The sequence below is a fragment of the Bicyclus anynana genome, chromosome 16 (assembly GCF_947172395.1).
Source record: "Bicyclus anynana chromosome 16, ilBicAnyn1.1, whole genome shotgun sequence".
NCBI classification, from domain to species: Eukaryota; Metazoa; Arthropoda; class Insecta; order Lepidoptera; family Nymphalidae; genus Bicyclus; species Bicyclus anynana.
Window position 1 is genome coordinate 8,382,422 of NC_069098.1, and position 15,832 is coordinate 8,398,253.

The window sequence follows — 15,832 nt, forward strand, 5'->3', positions numbered from 1 at the left end:
GCAAAAATGCAACCATTGCATCAGTATTTTCTTACAACGTTGTCACGTTCAACTATCGTCAGTATACCGACTTTACAGATTCTTTTTTTCTAGCCTTGTAGTTACTGAAGCATTCCAAAAAATAAAATAAAGATACCTTAAACTAACTTTAAATCTAAATATATTGGCCAAATAACAAATACTACTTTACAAAGTTAATAACATACTAGTTTACTACGGATAAATACGAGTAAATGAGGTACTTCTCAGCGCTAAACTATATCCATTTTACAGCCACTAACTCTTGATCCAGTGCTTTTGTAACCGGTTGTACGAACCGGTGGTTATTTAATTGCGTCGAATTCATTTGCCCAAGCTGGCCTTTGTTTGCCAATATTGGATTCCGGAAAAACACGCCATGTTTTTCCGATACCTTCGTTTCTCCGAAATAATAAAAGTGATATTCCTGAAATTTCTCTCTTATGTTGGTTTGCCTTTATTTAGAATTATTTGCTACACGTATAAAATTGTTACGAATTCCGGTGGAAGCCGTAATGACAAACAAAATAAGCTTAAAGCTAAGTAACAAAGGTAATAAATAAAAGGGATGTTAAGGGATTTTCTCTGGAAGCATTGCATTATCTAATGGATAAATCTTTTAATTTGATAATGAAAATGGAGTGCACATTTTACGAACTTCTATTTTCTTTTGACATAAAAATCCAATAGTAGATAAAAACTACAATTAGAACGCGTTAAAAGGTGACTTTTTATTCTATGAGCAAGCACTTAATTGCAACCACGCCTGATGGTAAGCGATGATGCAGCCTATGGTGGAACGCGCTTGCCTAGAAGATGCCTATTCATTCTTGACTTGAAGACCCATATTGTAGGTGGAGGAGAAAACGGAAGCTGGAAGAGCATTCCACATCTTTGTAGTGCGTATAAGGAAAGAGGTACTAAACCTCTTAGTTCGCGTCCGAGAAATTTCGACGACGTAGCGGTGCATATCTCTGCGATGCCTAGCAGTCTTGTGGTAGAACGGCAAAGGCACAAGATCGAACAGTTCCTGAGCGCACTCCCCGAAATATATTTTGTAGAACACCGATAGACAGGCAACCTTTCAGGAAAGCTAGTTATAGTTAAATTATTAGGGCACCAGGCACCCCACTTAGTCACTATCTATAATAAACTTCCGCAAAGTAACGTTTGCTTCTATTTTTATGAGATAAGAACTTTTTTTGATTCTTTTTTCATACTTAATGTCATGACCTTTAGCACTTTTAGAACGCTTTGTCGAAAAATTCTGATATTGACTCGTCCCAACAATACGAACAATACCGCGAATCTAAAAGTCAAACTTAAAATAGAGCTTCTTAAGCAAGAAAAGATTCCAAGCGAAGAGCGGAGTATCGATCGCTAAGCAGCCGAGCTACTTTTACGCCATTTACCTCACAATTACCAATTTTTCTAAAGGAATCTTAACTTCGTAGAAATGTACTTGTAGTCTGTTTCTAAGAGATAATTTTCTAATGTAACTTTACTGGCTTCTTCGCTTCACTATTTCTGCAAAGTTGTGTCTACACTATTAGATGTTAGTAATATATATCTTTTTATCCCGAGATGCCAAAAAGAGGGTTGTTTTAAGTTTGACGTGTCAGTCTGTCAGTCTGTCTGTAACTCCCGAACGGCTGAAGCTATTTCAATTTAGTTTTTTTTTTTGTATTATGCGTGAGTATTCTTAGACATGTTTGAAGAAAATCGGTTGAGCCGTTTAAAAGTTGTGGCGGGAAAGTGGAGAAGAATAACCGAATGCAAATATACTCAAATGAAAGCGCAATGAAGGAGTATATTGATGACTTGGTCGAGAGCTTAATTAATTATTAAGTGCATGGCGTTAGGGGTATTTTCGTAGTTTTCAATTTTATGTTATTAATGTTTATATTTGCTAAACTTGTACCTATTAAATAGTGCATCCGAAAATAACTCCAACCAAACAAAACAACTGAAAATAACTGATCCATAAATTGTCGTCGACGTTTTGGATGACCCAGATAAAAGGATGGCGTTTTGTAACAATACCAGCAAAAACAAACACCGAATTATACAACAGAAAGGAAAAGTATATTCAAGGGTACCTCTAAAACGTGAAGTTCTAGAGAGCTTGGTTAGAGAGATGTATTTACTCATGTAAATACACATTCGCTAAAAAATTGGAAACAACAAGCAAGCTTAGTCCACCCCAAAATTCGGGTCAACATAGATTTCGTCGGTCCAAAATTGGATGTGAAATTGAAATCTCCCGTGTCCCACAGAGAGCGTTAACCTGTCACCCCGACTATCATCACAAACGTCGAATGACAAATGCTAACGAACGTGCTGAGTAACTTTTGGTGAAATTGCGTCTTTTAGTCTACCAGCACTTTTTACCTAGCTATTTTTGTTGAATAAAGGGTAATCCCCACCGGCCCATACAACAATTTGAAGCTTTATTATTTTTTTCTGTTGCCAACAAGCTTAACAAACAAGAAAATAAACAAACAAACCAATCACAAGTCTTCAAAAAATATCGTAAAACTCGGGCCGTGACAACGATTTTAGCTTGTGCCCATTGTGGACCAATGAAAAATGTTGTAAACATTGTAGCAAACTTTTTTTTAATAAAATAATAATTTCATTATTAAAATAGGTAACTATATAAAATACCTAGTTTAAGACAGCGCAATTCTGATCACCGTTGACGAATAATAATACTAATAATTTCACTCAATATCATTAGGTTCACACAAGAATAAAATGTATCTAAGTATAGACTTTAAAAGACTTACTAGGTAATGTTAAGCAAAGATGTAAAAGTTAGTAATAAATTAAAACCGTTACGGTAAGTTCTCTCGCCTGTTAGAGCCGACAAAATTAAAGTTGGGCGCTTCGTTGTCATGACATGAAACTAAATACTGTTACGAACCTCCTAAGCTCGCAGCTTCGTTTAGAATTATGTTATTTTTAGGGTTCCGTACCTGAAAATAAAAAAAACAAAACCCTTTTATTGTAATCAGTCACTGTTTGTCTGTCTGTCAAGACCCTTTATTTTGGGGATGCGTGGAATTGAAATTTAAACCATATACTCAGGTCTACAGTCCCATGAAGATGTAAAAAATCAAAAAAAAAGATACGGGTGTTTATTCAAGCAAGTAACATTTTTATACACAAAAATCCCAAAACTACCCATTTCTAATTAAATCTTAAAAAAACAGGGGGGCTATATTTTTATAGGGGGTCCGAATTTAAAATTGAAGCGTATATGTATAGCGTAGCGTAGCGAAGGTATTTGCTAAATATAGGGTAGTATGTAAAGGGAGTGGATGATGGCTTGACGAGTAATAGAGGCGAATGGAAGAGATTGAAATTTTTTGCCAACCCCACATAAGTGAGACAAGGTACACGTAAAGCAGATTAAATAGTGTAATCACATGAAAAAGCTAGATGTGCACACTGAAAATTACATTTTTTCCGACGCATTTGTTTAGCATAATTTATTCTTATTTATTAACCGACTTCAAAAAAGAAGAAGGTTTTCAATTGTATATATATATTGCGTATGTTTTTTTTCTTTTTTTGTATGAAAGAGTATACTTTTCTTCATGAAAATAGGTTTTGTGTTAAAACCAAAATAGCTGAAACATGTCTCTAAAGTCGGTTCCATTTTTATGTTAAAAACATTATAATACAAAATATCAAAATATCGAAAAAGCTGCGCAATTCGATTTCTGAACTATTTATAATAATCCTGTGTACGGAACCCTCGGTTCCTTGCTACCCTCACACCGGTTTTTATTTTTCTTTAACATAATAAACCTAAGCAAAGAAAATTAGTCCTAGTTTTCTGCAACTTATTATTTACATCCGACATAAACCGAGCTCAACGCTTGTTTATTTCGTTCAAAGAGAAATATCCCTCTACTGAGCTTCTCGTTGGCTTGTTTGAAAAATTATAACTATGTACATTCTGTGTCAACTCATGTTCTTTGTTGCGTTAATTGAAATTAATTTGCTGCTTGAACTTAAAACAAACAAACACATTGTTTGCTTTTAAAATGGCATTGCATTAGATTTTATTTAGCGAGACCTTCAACACAGGCTTTATGTAAAAGGTCTCAGCGCCTTTTAGTTAATGTAGTGTTTATAAACCAATTTCATTAGACTGATACATAATGTACCTACACTATTCATGATTATATAGGAATAGCATAGGTACGACCTATTATAATTATAATGTGTTATAACATTATACAAATTATAATTATCTAAGAATTTGTATTTGAATATCCCCATTCATTTCGGTTACTACACGACATCGTACCGGTACGCTTGACGCTTTAATCCACCAGCCAAAAACTAGTAGTAGACTCTCTACTTGAGATTGAGTTAACTACAGACTCAGAAGTGGAATACAAAAATAAGAAAACCAATGTCGAACAATGGTTATGATTCACAATTTGTCAGGACAGCACAGCATTTGTCAGGACAACTTAATTAACAAATGTAACTGTAACCAAAACATGACCCTAGAATGGAAGAGAATAGCTTGAGCAGTCCCAGTGGTTTGTGACTCCGGTTGCAGGTTTAAAGTATTCCTTCCGACTTGCCAACACTCACCATTCACAGCTCAAGCTATTCTCCCCGCCTATCCCAAGTTACCCATAAAGAAATACACAATAAGAAATGTGGACGGCTCGAACGCCACGAGAATACTGAAGCCGACCGTACGGCGAGCCCTTTACCAGTCGTTCCCACCTGATCGTTACCCCTCTCTAACTCCCTTCTCAGACTATTATTTCCTGCACTATTGTGTAATATATTGTACGGTATAAAAAGGTATACCATCATGTCTGTTACATTTTAACTTACGAGTATAAAGCAAGACATTCATAATTGTTGCCAACAGGAGAGCGTATAACTCATCCTCAATTCAAATTAACCAACACTTGTCACGATATCTCATTTATCAGATTTGCCCGCCAGAAGCGAAGCTCATCGCTTAATTACATCACGACTGCGCACAAACCCTTCTTTGTCTCACTGGTTCCGCTGATACCTTTGGAGTGATTTAATTTGCTCTGTTGAAGCATTGTTTATTTTATTAGTCTATGTATAATTATCGGGTCGTTGTTCTAGCGCAAGGTTTCTCAAAGTGAAGTTCGCGACAAGATTTACGTAACTGATACCAAGTCAGAATTATGAAGATTAAAATTGTCCAAAATTACTCCTAACATTGAATCCATTTGCAACCTTATTTTCTTCAACAATATTCGATTCGGGGGGTTCGATTAGTTAGTAAGGGGTTCCTTGTAACTTGGAAATTTTAACAGGGGTTCGTGGAGCCGAAACTTTGAGAAACCCTGTATCAAGCGCATGTCAGCTTTAGCGTTCTATGTTCTGTGTTAGCGGTTAGTCTATGTGTCTTCTGATTCTAGTTCAAGTTCTGGGTCGGGCAAAACATTTTTTTTGTAAACTCTGGGTCTGAAGTGGGGTAGTATAGAAAGGTGCCACCATGCCGTGCCACAAGCAAGTTAAGCTTTCGTCCCAGTATTTTAAGTATAGCGATCGTTACAAAATATACCTATATTAGACAAGCGTAGTAGGTCTAAGTTCCATATAACCCTTGTAAAGGACTATTTTCAAATTTGGTCTACCTATTAAAATGAACATCAAATCAACTGAGATGTCATATACGATATCCACGAAGAGTTGTCAGTAGGCACCGGATGACATTTGTTACATTGAGTCTCAAATTCGAACATGTCAACTAACATAGGTCAAAGTTAGTGAATTAGCCTGCTGGTATTATAATAGACTGATAATGATTTATTGTTTTATTTGTTAACTAAAAGGATACTTAGCTATAAATCAAGTCTAATACTTCATGGTAGTTATTTACAATAAAAACTTAACGTAACCCTTAAATAAAAATTTCAGAGTTATGAAACATTTTTAGGGTTATTTTAATTGCTTTTTAAATGGTGCTAAATTTACCATAAAAGAATTTGTATGAAGCAATTTTTGTATTTATAAACGTAATTATTGGTTGTAGACAATAATAACTCTATTTACATGCTTTTATCCTTAACGGACTTACATCTAAATGCCACCGTGCGTGTGGAAAAGATATTATTTTGTTTTCAATACGAAGTCCCGTAATAATGTAGCCTCACTCGGCCTACAATTAATTCAATAGCTCGAAAAACATGTGTTCAACCCTTTAATCTTTGATCTTACTTATTTTAACAATAGAGGCCAATTAATATCATTATTGAGAATTTTGTGTAGTACGTATATATATAAAGTACTTACTCAAATAAAATGGTGAAACAAGTGAAATGCGCCGAAATATACCGAGACCGCTCTTATGCTTCTACATTAAATTACATCAATTCTATTTCTAAATAAATAAAGTTCGTTTAAATACTTAGTAGCAACTCTAAAGAGTATTTTTTTTTGTTTCAGGATGTGAACATCAACATCGTTCAATGAATAACAAATCTAATATAGCGGACAATGCGGTCACAAACTGCAAAACCCTTACCGAAGAAGGGAGCTTTAGGCAAGACGTCGTTTAAAACGGCTAAGCAAGTAAGAAAGCGTGCAATTGCACCGAAGAAAGTTAAAGCCTCTCCAAAATCTGGGATAAAGAGCCCTAAAAAGGTTTCTGGTGATAATGCGGCTACAAGTAAAGTTGATGGAGATGCTGCAGCCAAAGAAAAAAGTAGTTCGACAACAGAAGCTGCTAAAGTGGAATCATCTAAGCCCAATGCATCGAGAGAAAATTCTCCTTCCAAAAAATGTAAAAAAGAATCCAAAGAGACAAAAGACAAGGCGAAAACTTCGCCAAAGAAAGTTGTTTCTAAAAGACCAGTTCAATTAACCAAGAAAATGAAACCTTCTCCTAAGTTAAAAAATGATGAAAAAGACAGTGATGACGTAAAGTACAAAATAAACTTAGATGCAATTAAAAAAGGTTCGGTGAAAATTCCTAAATTAAAATCGAACCCAAAAAAAGCCAATCCAAGCCAAAGGAAAAAAGTAACTCCTTTAAGCAAAGAAAGTGACCAAGAAAAGCAGAAACAACTTAAAAATGATAATATTAGTAATTTGGAGCAAATAAACAAAGATAACAAAAATGATTCTAAAATAATAGTACATGAAAATCCTCGTTTGCCAAATGAAACAAAGAGTGAAAAGAAGGAAGAAAACATCCTAAATGAAAAACCAGACCAACCAAAAATTATAGAATCACTAACGAAAAGTGTTCCAGTTACTAATATATCTAACAATCCTACAGAAATGCCTAAAATTGAAACTGAGCGACCACCTAAGTTCTTTACCTCGAGTAGGTCACCAAGAACTGTCGACATAGACGTAAAATGTTGCAAAAATTCCAAAGGGAACTTAAGTGTTTCTGAAAGATTTCTATCAATGAAGTGTGAAACTAAAACTGACGATAGCAGTAAAGAAAAGAGTGCTTCAAATAACCTAATATCTCAAGGCCCTGATATTGACGTTTATACTTTTTCAGAAAAAGTGGATTCACCGAAAAGTATTCTGTCTGATTTCAGAACTCCCGTTACTAAAAATATCGGTCGAGTGCGACCTATAGCAAGGGTGAAAGGTACTGTTATAGATAAAAAATCAGATTCGGAAAGAAAAAAGTTTTCCCCTCATAGGCCTATTGAAGAAGTTGTAAAACAGTTAAAAGCTAATAAGCGTTCTGAAGATTTAATTACAAGCCAGACTACTGGTAATTATGTAACTACTGGTTTAGATTTTGGAATATTCGACAGTGAAAAGCAGATGGAAGAAAAACCTCCAATAGTTAGCAAATCATACAAAATGGTAGCAAGAAAATCAAGTATTACCGGCCAACCTTTTAGTCCAATCAAATTTCCTGATCGAGAAGAATCTCCACCAAAAGAAATTTGTAGTCCAGTAAAAACCAGTAATGTTAAGAAAACTGTAAGTAAATCTAAAAAACAACAGAAAAAACGTTCACTATCAGATGATGAACTTAACACTTCTACCTTCTCTCTTAACACTAAAACGTTCCATTACACTTCCTCTGAAGAAAGTGTCAGTGAATCAAATGATGATAACGATAATAAAGAATCTTCTGAATCAGATAAATGCAAGAATAAAAAAACAAAGAATAAAAAATACAAGAGAATCACAGACACCGCTAAAAAGTCAACTTCAAAAGAACTGAAAGAGCTTTCTAAAGATTCCTTAATTGATTTGAAAGATACATCCGCATTAATAGGAAACGAAAAGCCTAGTAAGAGAAGACTTAAGTTGTTATCAATGTGGTCAGGTCCTAAGAAACATAGAATGGCATCATTAAATGCTTTAGCGAAAGTACATTGTTTATACGAAAATGAAAGTAGAACTCATTTGGAATTAGGGCTTATGAAAACAGTTGATAGACAAGTAATTCCAAGTACGTCGAAGGTGAACTTGTCCCCTAAAAAGAAAGAAAATAAATCTAAAGATAGTGAAAAACTAGAAAGTACGTCTGAATCGGAGTATGAAAATAAAAGAGAAAAAGAGAAAGACAGTTCAGATAGTTCTGATGATAGTATACCTCAAAGGACTTTACGTGGTGTTCCTGGAATAAGAAGTGCGGGAAAATACTGGGACCCTAAATCTTCTACTTCCTCAAGTGAAGATAGCGAATTAGAGTCTAGAACTAAGAAAAGCACTACAGAAAAAAAGAAGACCACTCCCAAATTGTCATCTTCATCAAATAAATCAGATTCCGATAAGCCCCCACCAAAGATGAAGAAAACGGCCGGAGTTCCAGTAAAGAAAAAACGCAATAGAAATGAAGTAGTTATGGATCTCAAAGATATGGTTGTTCAAAAAAGAATGGCTAGTTTGAACGCTACGGCTATTTTGGCTGCCAGTTACGAAAAGCGTTCTCCAAAGTCTAGCAAAGACGACACTACTTCAGACTCGTGTAGCGACGAATCTTATCTCTCGCAGAAGCCAAAAAACTTGATAAGTTCCGGCGTGAAGTCGGAATCAAAAAACGATGAGACTGAAAAAGAAAGTGACGATACTCAAATGCCGGACAAAAAGCAGAAAGTTGAGGTGATCGTAAATCAAGATACTGATGTTACAATAACTGGGGTGTACGCCACACACCATCATGAAGGGTTCTGTACCGTATCAGGAATGCAATATCGCATTTCATCAACTAGCCATACACAAACTACAGCAACGGCTAATTGCGAAAAGGTGAGTTGATACTTAAATATTGTTCTTTTTTTCCTAAAGTTTAGTTTCTTATACCAATAACATAATTACGATAAATTTTTTGATATATATTTTTTTAATTATCATAATAATCTTGGGCCCATAAACAAAATAATTATTCAAGAAGACCATACACTTTTTTCTGAAGTTCGTTTCATGATGAATCGGATAAAATTATGAAGTTCTCCTACCAAACCATCTTCTAGACCCCGGTGCATTCGATAAGAAATATGCCCCCAAAAAATTGTCTGACTAGGTTTTACACCACTTTTGTGAATACTTTTCTAAATCTGTTAAGCAAAAATTAGCTATTAAGGTTGTAATTAATAGTTTAATACCTAAATAAATAATCTATACTTAGAAACTAATATTATAACGAGTAATGATTTGATTGTTTGTGTTTGTTTGCATTGAATAGGCTCTGAAACTATTGAACCGAAAAATCATTTCACTGTTGGGAACCTACACAATTCCTGAGAGCCATAGGTTATATTTTATCACCGTATTCCTACAGGAACGGGAACCACAGGGGTGAAACCGTTCGACTTATAAAATGAAAATAAAAATCGAACTTCAGAGTCCGGTTTTTGGTCATGAATAAATATTTTATTCCTGGGTCCAGCACTAATAATATTTAAAATCTATTTTCTAACTTCAAATTGGCAAAAGCAATAAATAGTATATTGTGGTTGCGTATAATGAAGATGAAACCGCAGGCGTTTCGAGCCTCATTAATACCCGGTAATGAAGTAAGTTCTACTTAAACACGCCTCGGGACCTTATTCGCACATTATCCTTTAACGTAACCAAAGCTTGTCGAAATTTGCAGACGAAAATGTACCTTATGTTCATGCACAAAGATTTACATTTACGAAAAGCTTTAAAGACTATTTATGATTGATAAGATCAACATTGATGATGTCCTTGGTAAGAGTATATTGATTACGTAGTTGAAGTCGAGAAAGCTTACACAAAAAGGCTTAACAGAAATAATACCCTTTTTGTATTTATAGTATAGTTACGAATACCGATTACCTTTTCCAAGAACTCAAAGGATCTTTTGCCGGCGTAATAATAAGGCTTTAGTCCCCCTTTCACAATAAATTGTTAACGTATCGATTCGTCTAATGAGAATCATGATTCGTTATCAACCCATGTTCGACTCACTGCTGAGCTCGAGTTTCCTCTTAGAATGAGAGGGGTTAGGCCAATAGTCCACCACGCAGGCCCAATGCGGATTGGCAGACTTCACATACGCAGAGAATTAAGAAAATTCTCTGGTATGCAGCTTTCCTCACGATGTTTTCCTTCACCGTTTGAGACACGTGATATTTAATTTCTTAAAATGCACACAATTGAAAAGTTGGAGGTGTATGTCCCGGACCGGATTCGAGCCCACACCCCCCGGAATCAGAGGCAGAGGTCATATCCACTGGGCTATCACTGACTCCATCAGATTATGATTACATAGAACTTATTGACACGTTGACAAGAGTTAAGTCATACTCGTATTATTTATACTATTAATAGTAGTAGGAATTTTCTACTGTACTAGTAGGATACTATGTGTGTCTAGAGTAAGGTTTATTAAATTCCATTACTATTTTTTAATTTGACATTTGTTTTTGCAGCGTTATGTAAATGTAACCACGTAACGTCTTTCCTCAGGAGGGTTGCTCGCGGGATGATGGATCTCGTTACACCCCCCTGTCGGCACTATCGTCGATGCAGCCTCCCGAACATGCGCAAACACATTCTCAACCAGGTAACGAATAACTTAAGTACTATAGTTATTTATACCACTGTCATGTAATGAGGGTCTTTGTAGCACAAGTGATTCGGCTTCGCCTCATTTCACAATAGACAGCACGAGTGCTACAATGGCTTATTACGTGCAATGGCATACAACACTTTTTCTACGAACATGATATAAAAGAATTAACAAAACTTGCTGAATAATTGAGTAATTGAGTAGATTACGAAATAGGAGTATAAAGTAGTCATTTATGCCACTGTCATGTAATGGGGACCATTGTAGCACGAGTGTCGTGTCACAAGTCCAATCGCACAATGGACAGCACGAGTGCTTTAATGACCAATTACGTGCAGTGGCATACAATACTTTTTCAACGACCATATTAAAAGACATAAAAGAATTAACAAATCTTGGTAAATAATATATAATTAGTTGGGCATGGCCTCCCAGATTTAGTATCGGCATGGCTCGTAACAGGTTCAACCCCAGGCTGCTCAACTTAGAATCTCATGATAAAAAATACCGATAAATAAAACCCCGTGTTTGAACAATTAAAATAAATATTACAGTCTTCACGTTTAATTCGTCATGTACTCGTATAAAACACATAGCATTTTGTAAAAAGTGTGTATCTATAAGGTAATCATTAAATTATTCACAATCCATCGTACGCAATACAATTACGAATATTTGGGCTATCGAAATTGCGGGCGGTGTTAATTGAATAACTACATTATATAACGTTTTTGCGGATAAAATTTTTAGCCATGCGGTATACAGATAACTGTTGGCATTCCGCCAGGCGTACAGATGTCAATGCCGAATCTTTGGTCCCGAGGCACTTCACGAATCACGACATCTATCAGCATTATTCGCTCATGTTTTCCTCTAATTCGCAGCTTAATGCCCTGACACTTGCTGTCAAGACGAGTTAATGGGTGCTTACTTTTATTACCTTCCATTTCATGCTTTTTACAACTCGCTAACATCTGGAAACGCTGCGGCGTGTGGAGGTTCAAACTTCGATTCGATGCATTACTTTTTATTGTTTTGTTAAATAAGGAAGGAAATACATTTAAATATGTGATCTACATCAGAAGATCGCGTCTCCTCTGTGACTCGGACCTCGGCTTAGAGGGCCGTTCGGGAAGGGTGTTTTGGCCTTAGTGTATCAGTCCGTGTATATATATATATATATATTCATGTTTATATTCTCTTAGAATTAGCCAACACCCCGTGGTTTCATAGTTCTCCTGTTCCGATGAGAATCCGGGGATAAAATAAATCATGAGACTCACAGACAACATGGTTATCTAGTGGTAAAAGAATTTCCATAATTGTTTCAATAGATCCTGACAGTCTACAATGCCACAAACTTTACCTCTTGATAATATTAGTATAGATGTAGATAATTAAAAGATAACCTTCTTACATCAAACTCAGAAAGTTCTGATGATGCCAAGATTTACCTTAAATTTTATCTTAGTTCACCTGGCTAAGGGAATCTATTTGCATATTGATGCGCCGAACGTAAACTAAGCTACTCGTACCTACCTACCCGTATTTGAGTATCTATTATGTAAAAGCCTCTCAGCTACGTGAGTTACATCGAAGTAACTTGGCTTAGGTCTTTGTAAACAAACCCAGGTAGTAGAAAACCCTGTGTTTGGCACGCCTAACATTCTATGAGGTGTTCTTATATTCGTCTCACTGGTAGAAGAGCCGTAGGGTATATAATATTTCTCGAAATGCCCACGAGAACGGGAATTATATGGGTAACAGCGATATATATTTCTATGAATCACTTTACATACTCGTAGTTAGAACAATTTGAAGGATTTCAATATTTTAGATGTCTTTAAATTAATTTCAGTTGTGAGGTTTTAGTAAACAGACCCAAATAGTCCTTTTTACTTAATTGCCAGTAGAGGGTTGTGTTTTTAGAGTGTTTCTGTATCTTTTATGCGCTTAACATTCTATGAGGTATCCTTATGTTCGTCTCAGTGGTAGGAGAACCGTAGGGTATATAATATTCCTCGGAATGCCCACGGGAACGGGAATTATGTGCGTAACAGCGATCTCTATTTCTTTGGATCGCTTAGTTAGGACAATCACATCAATAAATATTTGAGGTGTCATTACATCCATTTCAGTTGTAGTCACTAATTTACGGAACTGTTATCTCTATTTATTTGGCAAGCGGACGCCCGCAACTTCGTTCACGTGAAATTTAGTTTTTTACAAATCCCTCAGAATCCATGGATTTTTCCACCATGAAGTAGCCTATGTGTTAATCCAGAGTAAAATCTATTTCCATTCCAAATTTCAGCCAAATCGGTACAGTAGTGGAGGTGTTAAAGAGTAACAAACATCCAAACAAACATTCATACAAACTTTCTCGTTTATAATATTAGTAGGAAATTCCACAGCCGTTTGACACACTTTAATGTGAACTATCATTACAATCCTCTAAGTTACAGAAGTGATTATTCCCAGAAGTTATTCCCCGAAATACCCTCGGGAACAAGAATTATGCGGGTAACACCGTTCTCTATTGTTGGTACGCTTGACGCTTTGAAGGATTTCAATATTTGAGGTGTCAATAAATTCATTTTAGTTGTGAGAATAAAGGTATATTATTTCTCGGAATACCCACGGGAAAAGGAATTCTCTCTATTGCTTTGGCACATTTCGCGTATTACAAAACCTCGTAATATATCAATCAGTAAATATCTGAAAATAACTCTGAACCCTATGCCGTCATTTCTGAGCGGTACAGTGGTGAGTACGCGAGTGAATAGAATTTCTCAGGTACAAATGATTAAAAATAAATGTGGAAAATTCTAGTGCCGTACTAAAATGGTGGTGCCGGAAGTCAAAACAAACTTTTAATTGTCGACAATTGCAGAAGCAAAATAGGTCATTTATTACTGTACGGCATTTGTGCAATTCGTTTTGTACACATATACAGATACTTTACCCGTAAACGCCGTACATTTTTCCAGCGCAGGAGTCGAAAGATAAAACTCGCTAGCTTTACTCTTCACTCCTGTACTCACCTGTACCGCTCAGAAATTACGGCATAGTGCTCAGAGTTATCTATACTAATATTATAAAGCTGAAGAGTTTGTTTGTTTGTTTGTTTGATTGAACGCGCTAATCTCAGGAACTACTAGTCCGATTTGAAAAATTCTTTCAGTGTTAGATAGCCCATTTATCGAGGAAGGCTATAGGCTATATATTATCCCCATATTCCCACGGGAACAGGAACCACGCGGACGAAACCGCGCGGCGTCAGCTAGTTTTCTGATATAGTAACAGCTTCTTATTAACTTCTAAGCGTTATTCATGTTGGTTCATTTCACATGTAATTTTTGTTTAACATTGTAGTCTATAACATTATAATTAGCTACTAAATGTAACCAAACGTTACAGGGCTTAATAAACCGCAATTCACTTATTAGTTTGCACGTATGAGCGGTCGGCAAATGGCAAAGTGCCAGCTTGCCTACCCTCGTGATATTAAAGAGCCACTTATCTCCCGTGGCCGCCGTCAAGCTAAACTTCAAATCAGCACTATTGAAGCTCACTGATACAAAGCTTTTCTTCGCCATCGATGCGAGAATAAAAGAGCAGCATACACAAACACGCGAGAGTTCTGAAAAAATCTTAACGGCTTAATCAAGTTAAAATTAGACATTTTACAAAAGCCATAAGAATTGCATACATCCGCGGCTAGTTGTCTTTTTTTTTATTCTTTACAAGTTAGCCCTTGACTACAATCTCACCTGATGGTAAATGATGATGCAGTCTAAGATGCGGGCTAACTTGTTAGGAGGAGGATGAAAATCCACACCCCTTTCGGTTTCTACACGGTATCGTACCGGAACGCTAAATCGCTTCGTGGTACGTCTTTTGCCGGTAGGGTGGTAACTAGCCACGGCTGAAACCTCCCATCAGCCAGACCTGGACAAATTAAGAAAATCTCAATCTGCCCAGCCGGGGATTAAACCCAGGACCTCCGTCTTGTAAATCCGCGCATACCACTGCACCACGGAGGCCGTCAGAAGGTCGGAAGGCCGTCTCAACTAGTGACAGAAGGTAATTTTTTGCGCAAAGGATCAGCCTGGCTGTCCAGCGCGGAAATGCAGCCAGTATTCTTGCCACCATTCCACGTGGGCATGATTTGTATAGTTATCAGGATTAAGTTAGCTTAAGTTCCTTATTGTATTATTTCCCAATAAAAAAATAAGATTAAAAATTACTTTCATAGATACATAATAAATATATCTGTATCTCTTTATTCTAATAAAGCTAAATTCATATCTGTTCGTGTATTATTATTAAATTGTTTGTGCATGATAACCTCAGTAACCGATCCAAAATCAGTTGTATTATAAAAAACTTGCGTCCGATTTTTTTTGATAAACCAACTGAATTGTAGCTTTTTTGAGCCAAACCCGCTTAAAAGCTAGACAGTTTTATAATATTTAAATACTTGGAAACAGTAGTTACTCAACTACCAGTTTACATGCAAATAATAACAAATACAAGTAAACATGATGAAATTCAATAAAAAATAACAAGATGCAAAATGTGTCATTAACTGTAAAATCTGTTTCCCCTTTGTCCAACATCTATATCCGCCTTTAGAATCTAAGCAACGTGGCCTATTTGTTATCTCGCCGAGAAAAACCATTCCAACGTTTCCCAGCTCAAACGGGCACAAAGCAACAAAATACTGGGAAAATGAAAACGCGAACAGAGAAGTTGGTGAGTTAATCATGAAAG

At 36.0% G+C, this 15,832-nt stretch overlaps 1 protein-coding gene across 3 annotated transcripts in view; it reads left to right on the plus strand.

The window, feature by feature from the left end:
* Positions 1-15,832, plus strand: part of LOC112044019 (uncharacterized) — a 300,955-nt gene that overhangs the window by 73,082 nt on the left and 212,041 nt on the right. For all 3 annotated transcript variants that reach the window (XM_052886228.1, XM_052886229.1, XM_052886230.1), the window contains exons 2-3: positions 6,484-9,267; positions 10,954-11,050. In XM_052886228.1, the coding sequence (XP_052742188.1) occupies positions 6,535-9,267; positions 10,954-11,050 (2,830 nt within the window). In that variant the 5' untranslated portion in view covers positions 6,484-6,534. The remainder of the gene's footprint in view (positions 1-6,483; positions 9,268-10,953; positions 11,051-15,832) is intronic.